The following is a 9,159-nucleotide window of genomic DNA, read 5'->3' as shown; positions in this document are numbered from 1 at the left end:
TATCAGGGGTTTTGGGGAAAATTTGGAGTTTTACGTTGGGGGTGGTTTTGAAGGGGTCTTGGCGTTTTAGGAAAAGTTTGAACTGGTTTTGGGGTTGGCTTGTAAGGGATTGGGAATTTTGTTTTCTCTTATTTTTTAAGTTTTGAATACATGTTTACAAAGTAATTTTCAGAATGGTTTTAACAAAGGATTTTGACATTAAATTTACAAAGTTACAAATTAATTATTTCGCGTGAATTATATGCACCATTTCTTAACACTCCCCCCGGTAATACGAAGTATTACCAAGGGCACAATTTACGCGGAATCGCTGATTTCAAGGTTGCACAAGTGTTGTACGGCACGTTTAATGTTATTATTGTTTTTAGTTCTTACTACACAAGACCGCACTTTTTTATCACGACCGAGTATTACTTCTTGGATGAGGCCGATATTCCACATGTGACGTGGAATCTTTTCGTCGTGTATGAGTACGACGTCTCCGACTTTAAACGCGGCTTCGTTTTTAGCGAGTTTTGAATGGTGAGCGGAACGAAGTTCCATAACGTACTCGCGTCTCCAGCGATTCCATATTTTTTCTATTGTGGCTTCGCGATATTTGAGTCTTTTGGTCATTTCTTGACGTGACATTGGAATTACTTGGTTTTTGGCAAATGTCAATGGCGGCAGTGACGTAATTCTGCGCCCAATAAGAAATTCAGCGGGCGCGAGGGGCATTGGTTCTCTTAAATCATTATAAATATATGTAATAGGTCTACTGTTAATTATTGCTTCTGTCTCAATTAAGATGGTCTCTAATTCGGTATAATTTAACGAGGCTCTACCTAGACATTTTTTAAGGATATTTTTTGTAGAGCGTACTAGTCTTTCCCATATTCCTCCTTGCCACGCGGCTCTTTCTACTATAAATTTCCATTTTATCCCTTTATTACCGAAGAATTCTTTTAATTGGTCAAGCTTTAGGTTTTGCCAAATTGTTCTGATATCTGAATTGGCCTTTTTGAATGTTTTGGCGTTGTCTGTGTAGACTATTTCTGGCACGCCTCTCCTAGCTATTATCCTTCTAAAGGCTAATAGGAAGTCATTGGTATTTAGCGACGGAACGAGTTCCAAGTGGATAGCTCGAGTAATGGCACAAGTTGCTAAACAAATGTAGCACTTTTGGTCTTGGGACTTGTTTTTTACTATTAAAGGGCCTGCGAAATCAATACCCATAATTGAGAAGGGAGGGGATTCTGACAGTCTATCTTTTGGTAGTGTAGCGGTAGACATATCACCTGGTTTCGCATTCAACCTTTTACATATGACGCAATCTTTAACTACAGAGCGTGCTAATTGTCTCGCCGAGGGTATCCAATATTTCTCTCTTAACTGCGTGACTGTATCACTAATACCTGCGTGATGGATTTGGATATGGCTTCTAATTATAAGCAGTTTAGCTAATCTATGTCCCTTTGATATTAGTATGGGATGTTTTTCAGAGTAGGAAAAACTGGATTCTTCCAACCGTCCGCCGACGCACAAAATACCAGTTTCGTTCAGGATTGGTTTTAGAGGGGCTATCTTAGAGTTGGGGTGGATTGGTTCTCCATTCTTTAATTGTCTAATTTCAGGTCCAAATTCTAAGGTCTGTACTGATTTTATCCAAGCTATTTCTGCCTTTTGTAATTCTTCCGCACTAACTGGGCCTGTAATTTTGTTTGGATTTCTGAAGTTGTGGGCGGTTCGGAATAAATAGGCTGTTATTCTTAATACCTTATTAAGGTGGTAGTGTTTTGATAAATCAATTAAGGTGTGGATCCCTAGGGGTTTGGTTATATTTATAGCTAGGGTTAGTTTCCTTCTTTCGCTTGCTACGGGTTCTAAATCCTTTTCAGAGGGTTTACGCGAATTTGGCCAATTTTGTTTAGGTTCTTTTAACCACGAGGGTCCTTCCCACCATTTACTATTGTTTTTCATGTCTTCGGCTTTCATGCCTCGGGTAGGAAAATCAGCAGGGTTATCCTTTCCGGGGACGTGGAACCACATTTCCCCTTTGGTTAGTTTTTGGATTTCGCAAACCCGGTTTGATATAAAGGGCTTCCATTGGGTGGAATCGCCGGTGACCCATGCTAAGGCTATTGTAGAGTCGGTCCAATAAAATATTCCCACTAGGTTTTTGGTGAAAACTTGTCTAATGTTGTTTGTAAGCCTAGCTCCTAATAGGCAACCCATTAGTTCTAGCTTGGGAAGTTTTAAATCTAAACTAGGGTCTTGGTTTTTTAGAGGGGTTACTCTCGACTTAGCGGTGACTAGATATGTTCCTATTTGGTTGGCTATTGTTTTATACCTAACATAAACACAGGTGGCGTAGGCTTTTAAACTCGCATCGGAGAAACAATGGAGCTCAATTTCTGCTATTTCGTTTGTGGCTTTGAAATAGTAGTTTCTTTGGATTTTGAGGTGGTGTAGGAGAGGTAATTCATTTACCCATGTTTCGAAAATACCCTTGGTCTCTTGGGGAAGCTCTGTATCCCAATTTTCCTTGGTTTCCCATAACAATTGTAATAACATTTTTGCCCTAATTGTGAATGGGCATAGTAGGCCTAAGGGATCGAAAATTTGCGCGATGAAACTAAGCACCTGGCGTTTGGTAAATTTCATAACCTGACTGGTTTTGATTAGATTGGAGAGGTTAAATGTTAACATGTCCGAATTAGGGTCCCAATTTACACCCAATACTTTATTTTCTATGGTCTCAGTATTTTGTTCGAATAAATTTGGGCTCCCTTGGTTATCATGCTTTGTCCATCTATCTCTTAAATCCTGGGAGTTAGTACCCCATTTTCTAAATCTCATCCCGGCTTCCTTCATTAATTTCGCGGCACTAAGGGATACTTCATAACCTTGGTCTACATTTTCTACTGAGGTGGTGAGGTCGTCGACAAAAAGGTCATTGTTTAGTATATGTCTGGTTAGATCTGGTAGGTCTGTGGCTTGCTGGATGTGGTATTTAATGGTACAGCCTAACAGAAAGGGACTTGAGGTTACCCCAAAGGGTACTCTCGTCATTCTTAGGGTTATGTAATGGCCTATTTTAATACTATCCTTTTCCTCCTGGAACCAGATAAACCTTACAGAGTCTTTATCTTCCTCATCCAAAGCTATTTGCAGAAATGCTTTTTCAATATCTGCCACTATTGCTATTTGGTTATTTCGAAATCGGGCAAGAATTAATAGGAGGTTTGGAGTTAAATTGGGACCTGGTAGTAGGCAGTCATTTAGGGAGGGTTTCCCATAGGCATGTGATGAGCCGTCTAAAACGACACGTGTTTTGGTTGTTTGGACATTTTCCCTTTCTACACCCTGGTGTGGCATGTAATACATGCCTGGTTTTGAGATAGTTAATTGGTCTTGGGGTACTACTTCTGCTATGCCTAGTTCTAATTGTTCTTTAATCACGGCCCTATAGCGTTCATAGTAGCTGGGGTCTCTTTGGAATTTCTTTTCTAAACTTTGGGCTCTTTTCATGGCTACAGCTTGGTTGTCTGGTAATGCTTCTTTGCTAAGCTTCCATGGAAATTTCACTACGTAACGACCTTGGGTATCGTCAAACGTAATATCCTCAAAAAAAGTGGTTAAGGCTAGGTCATTGGGATTTTCCTTGATTTCTGAGCTATCAATACCGAGGGTTTCTAAATCAAAGAATGTTTTTAAGGTTTGATTTACTCGTTTTTCCCCTAAGCTAATTAACATGGAAGTTACAGATTGGTTGGATTTAGCTAAGGTTGAGCTCTTTTCTGGTCCACTTAGGCACCAACCTAATTTGGTCTCTAGCGCTACTGTGCGGGGTCCTATTCTTTCTGTTCTCCCGCTGACGATTTCCCAATAAAAATCAGCTCCTATTAGGATATCAATATCAGGTTGCTCTGACTCAATTTCTAAGGCGGGTTCACAAGCTAAACTTATCCCCTTGGTTTTCAGGATTTCTTGAATTTCTGAATCATTGGATTTAGAAAAGTCGTATGTTAAGAACCTTTGGACAATACAAATGATTTCTACTGTTTCATTTGGGTTTTGTTTATTCTCTAAGGTGACCCTTACTCTCTTATGTTTTTCTTGGTGGGGATCTTTGTTTCCGAAACTAAAAACATCTAATTCTTGGTCCCCCACGATAGGTAGGTTTAATTTCGTGGCAAGTTCTTCCTTTATAAAACTACCTTGGCTCCCCCCGTCTAGGAAACACTTAGCTATTCTAGAGTTATTTGGTTGGGAGGGATGTTTAGCTAGGGCTATAGCTCGTTGGAGTAGTACATTTTGGCTGCAGGTTTTAATTGGCGCCAAGGCCATAGTTAGGTTTTCTACTGGATTTTGGTCTTGGTATTTTACGTGCGTTTGGGCGTGGTTGTTTTCCTGACTTTGGTTTTGCACGGGAACTAAATATTGGACTTGGTTCTGGCCCTGATTTTGGATTTGGTAGGCGTTTTGGCTTTGGACTTGCGCCACTAATTGGGTTTGGGCTTGATTGGTTGACCTTTTGTGAGAGGGGTTTTGTTCACATACGGCGAAATGATGCATTCTACCGCATGTTTTGCAATTTCTAAATCTAGATGTACACCTTTGAGCGTCGTGGTTATTGCGAAGGCAGATGTAACATCTTCCGCTATCCCTAATTATTATTCTTTTTTGTTCCATGGTATAATTGGCACAATTTAGGGTTTTATGGGTATCGTTTTTGCAGAATATACAGTAAGTAAATTCCTGGTTTTTAGGAGCTTTATTTACTCCGGTGGCTAACTGGGCAGCTGACGGTCTTCTAGGATTGTTATAATTATGTTCGTACCTTGATCTATTTCTAAACCTATCTGGAATCTTTTCTGAATTTATGGGGCTGACTAAGGGCATTGTTCTCTGACCGTCAACTAACAATTCGGCCATTTCTCTACTCTCCACTTGTCCCCTTAGAAATTCTACTAATTCGTCGGGGTCCCAAACCGATCCATTTGTGGATGGTTTTCTCTGAGCACAGTAGGCGGTCCTTATATCGTTAGGTAAACAGGCTAGAATATTTGGACAAAACCCTTCGGCTTTTACGGTTGGATCTATTCCTAAACTCTTAAGGCTTCTAATGCTAACCTCGCAATTATCTAAAAGGGTACGGAGGGCCTTTACATTGTTTGAATTTGCAACCGGCTGAATTTCTTTTAATTTCTTATAATGGAGATGGACTGCCATGTCATTTTTATCGTACCGTTTTTTAAGAATTTTAACCGCTTCATCGTAAGAACTGTCTACTTCGTCAAATCCGTCGATGGCCTGAAGGGCCTCGCCTTCTAAAAATCCCGTTAAATAAATGAGCTTTTCTACCTTTGAGATGCCTTGTTGTTTTTCGATGACCGCGTTAAACCTTGACCAGAAACAGTTCCATTTCGCGTGGTCTCCTGAGAATGTTGGAATTTTTATCTCCGGCAGCTTGGAGTTGTTTCTGGGTACACTGGCGGGTGGCTGGTTTGGTGTGGCGTTGACTCCGTTGATCTGCGTCGATCCACTATAGTTGGAGGTTGAAGAAGTTCCGTTGGTTTGGTGGGCCTTTCGGGCAGCTCTTTCGGCCTTTAGCTTTAATTCCGAAATTTCCTCACGGAAGGCAATGGTGGCATCTGATTCGGTTTCCATCTCATCATCGTCCGTAATCAGGCTTAGTACTTTGGCGTCCGCGACTATGACGTCATCTTCCCTTTGGATAAGCATGGCAATAGCGTCTTCCACTTCTTCCGCGTCGATGCATGCTCCCTTTAGCAGGCTTTTAAGCGCGTTTATTTTTCTGGTGGCGGCGTTTCTCGCGCTTTTTTGGGAGGCGCGGGCAAGTTTCGTCTCTCTGACTGGATCCGTTGGTTTAGTGTTAGCCATGTTAGTGGCAGAATTCGCGGCGTTTTTGGAGGTTTGTGTAGTCCGCCTGGTCTGCTCGCTTCCAGAGGAGTTGGTGGTGGTTGTTTGGTGTGATCCAGAGGTATTGCATTCGTTTTCGGGATCTGGCATTTACGCGAGGAAGTCCGGTTTAATTACCGAGGAGGTCCGGTTTAATTACCGAGGAAGTCCGGTTTAATTACCGAGGAAGTCCGGTTTAATTACCGAGGAAGTCCGGTTTAATTACCGAGGAAGTCCGGTTTAATTACCGAGGAAGTCCGGTTTAATTACCGAGGAAGTCCGGTTTAATTACCGAGGAAGTCCGGTTTAATTACCGAGGAAGTCCGGTTTAATTACCGAGGAAGTCCGGTTTAATTACCGAGGAAGTTCAATTAAGATCGGGTTTAAATACCGAGGAAGTCCGTATTAATTTACGAGTTCATTTAAGATCCGGTTTAAATACCGAGGAGTTACGAGGAGTAAAAGTTCGAATTTCCGGTTTGAATACCGAGGTGGATCGCATTAAATTACGAGGAGTAAAAGTTCGATTTACATACCGAGGAGTTCGTTTAAAGGTTCCGGTTTTAATCCCGGGTCTTACGGCACCATGAAGAATAGCGCTGGGTTGGGAGAGCTTTTAATTGCTTGGTGATCTACCGACCGGACTGAAACAGTTGGTAGATATTTGGTTGAACTTGGTGGACTTGAATTTAATAGTGCAAAGGAGGTGGAAACTTGAGTTGTATTTCAAAAAAAGTTATTTTATTACACTAAAAAATTATTTAAAGTTTTACTAGGGAGTTGGTAGTTTCTAAAAATTATAAGGGTACTATAAGGTGGAGACCCTTTGGTCAGAGAGCTACGAAAAGGAATGAATGAAACTTTCCCTTTCACGCCAAGCCTTTATAGAAGGCATCATTGACGTCATCGTCTTACGGGGGCTTTCACCTTTGCTTCGCAGGCGAGGTGCGGGCGTGGTTTTGAAAAGTTTGGGGTACCGCTTTTTGGCCCATGACGTCAATGATGTTTATCAGGGGTTTTGGGGAAAATTTGGAGTTTTACGTTGGGGGTGGTTTTGAAGGGGTCTTGGCGTTTTAGGAAAAGTTTGAACTGGTTTTGGGGTTGGCTTGTAAGGGATTGGGAATTTTGTTTTCTCTTATTTTTTAAGTTTTGAATACATGTTTACAAAGTAATTTTCAGAATGGTTTTAACAAAGGATTTTGACATTAAATTTACAAAGTTACAAATTAATTATTTCGCGTGAATTATATGCACCATTTCTTAACAGTATCAGTAGGTCGCGGGCCAGCGGACCACCGTCCCGAAAGGCCCAGACTTTACTTAATAAAAAAAAAAAATCAGTAGGTCGAGGGGCGTACATCGTGTTTGAACAGAGTGAGTTTACGTTCACGACGACTTTAGTTTTTCTTAAGGATACTTGTAAAACTACGGAACAAGTAGTGTGTATGTCCCTTCTCAATACGAGTGATGTTTCCTCAGATGTGACCTTTTCAAAAGTAAGTTTCATATTTTATTATTATGAACCATCATACTTAAAAGCGTTCCCAAAAAAAGCGTAGGGTTTTCTCGATTTCCTCTTTGATTGACATTCGCAAATAATAATTCATAATTACAGTATTTAGCGTTATCTGTTAGTTCATGATTTTCGAGGCGTTTATGGTATAAAGTTGAACGCGTTATTTTAAACGGGACATGAACAAAAACTGCGCAGTAGCAATTATACGATGGACAATTGTAGTGCAATTTTAAACCTCATGGTGTCTTGCTTGAAGTTGCTCTGTAATTTTTGGTAAAGCAATGTGCTAACGTAGGTTATCAGAACTAATGTGTAAAAAGAAGTAGTATTTAGTTAAACCCGAATTTCAAGGACAAACTACTTGCTGACTATTCGAGTGGTGTGCCAAAAATTTAAGCATCAGTAATTCAAAAATCACATGTAGGTAGAAACATTTTGTTGAAAAGAAGACTTGTATCAACGGAGCATTTGGTAATCTCCGTTTCGAGCCTCAATGCTTACGAATTTTCCAGTACAAAAGAGCTTAGCAAACAGTAATATGTAACAATGTCAAGTCAAACAATGTATTTTACGCCTTTCAATCCTTTTCTGCCTGCTGAGCGTCCTGTGAAGTGAACCACAGCGGAAGTCATTTTGCAAATAATTCATGACAGTTTCCCAAATTAATTTGTTCATTTAATCTCTAAACTGATTATACAAACTTATCAAAGCAATCAAGCACAAAACAGTTGATTAACCATGGGGTCTGTGAACTTTGACATAAGGGCCTTATTTGCAATTGCGATATTGTCAACTACAACATTAAATATTCAGAATGTAAAATAACCACAGATGTTGCAGATAAGGGATACAAAACCGAAAGGCTAAACCCTACAATACTTTCCTAAGTACAGTGTCTGTAGGACATTTGCTATGACCAAAGGTTCATAGATAGAAACAAAAAGTATACATCATTGAAACAGTGTAAGAAACCTCCTTTACCCTACGAATAGCGTATGATTAGCTTCACGACCGTAGCACGGGGAACATGCGTTAATAGGCTTCTAAAGTAGCAGAATTAACGAACCAAGAATTAACATTTGAAACGCCACGATAGAGTACATTTTTCCATAAACCTTTGACCTAAATAAAGCTCTTCTCCAATTCTTTTGTTCGTGTAAAGGGTCGTTTCTTTTCGTTTTATGTGGCGTCTACAGCGAAAAGCTCTCCTCGATTGCATTCGAGGCATTAGTTCCCCCAAAATCGTCTACACAAAAAAATCGTCTATTACTTAAAAAAAGTATGTAGGAAACTTGATACTCTTTTGCCCTGTTTTTTAATATAATGGGCTAAAAAAGTAAAAATTATGTCAAAGTCCATTTTTCGGGAAAAGAAATGGGGAATGGGTCATATTTACGCTTATTAGCCAAATAAGTAAAATTAAAATAATGAGGGAATCGGGTCACCAATTATATTTCACTAAACCACGAAAAAACCTCTCGTGGAATTTTAGGGCTGATCTCTTGGAGCACTGACGTAAAGGGTCTGGAAGTGTTCCACCAAAGATCTTTAGATGGAAACTTAAAGAGGATGATTTAATTATGCTCTGTTCTGAAAACGATGTTGCGTCTCGGTCGTGGCGGAGTTTTAATAAATTTTCTGACTTCTTGGGCAAGTTCGATTGGGTATCTATGAGAACTGTACGTCGCAGGTTTCTGAACAAGTCTGTGGTGAAAAGAAGTATCTGTTCTCTCTCTTGT

The 9,159-nt window shown here is 40.1% G+C and overlaps 1 protein-coding gene across 1 annotated transcript; it reads right to left on the bottom strand.

The window, feature by feature from the left end:
- Positions 1-297: 297 nt before the first annotated feature.
- Positions 298-6,015, bottom strand: LOC149678619 (uncharacterized). Its single transcript, XM_089835907.1, has one exon. The coding sequence runs from the start codon at positions 6,013-6,015 to the stop codon at positions 298-300; it is 5,718 nt and encodes a 1,905-aa protein (XP_089692033.1).
- Between the last annotated feature and the right edge of the window lie 3,144 nt (positions 6,016-9,159).

This window comes from Phalangium opilio, unplaced genomic scaffold, assembly GCF_054372755.1.
Source record: "Phalangium opilio isolate 3A_F unplaced genomic scaffold, DU_Popi_V2 ptg000042l_1, whole genome shotgun sequence".
Classification (NCBI taxonomy): Eukaryota; Metazoa; Arthropoda; class Arachnida; order Opiliones; family Phalangiidae; genus Phalangium; species Phalangium opilio.
The sequence above is the reverse complement of the archived record's forward strand: the minus strand, read 5'-3'. Positions and strand labels throughout refer to the sequence as shown.

Excerpts from the sequence above, each read along its gene's own strand:
- LOC149678619 (XM_089835907.1), bottom strand. The coding sequence starts at position 6,015 with ATGCCAGATCCCGAAAACGAATGCAATACCTCTGGATCACACCAAACA.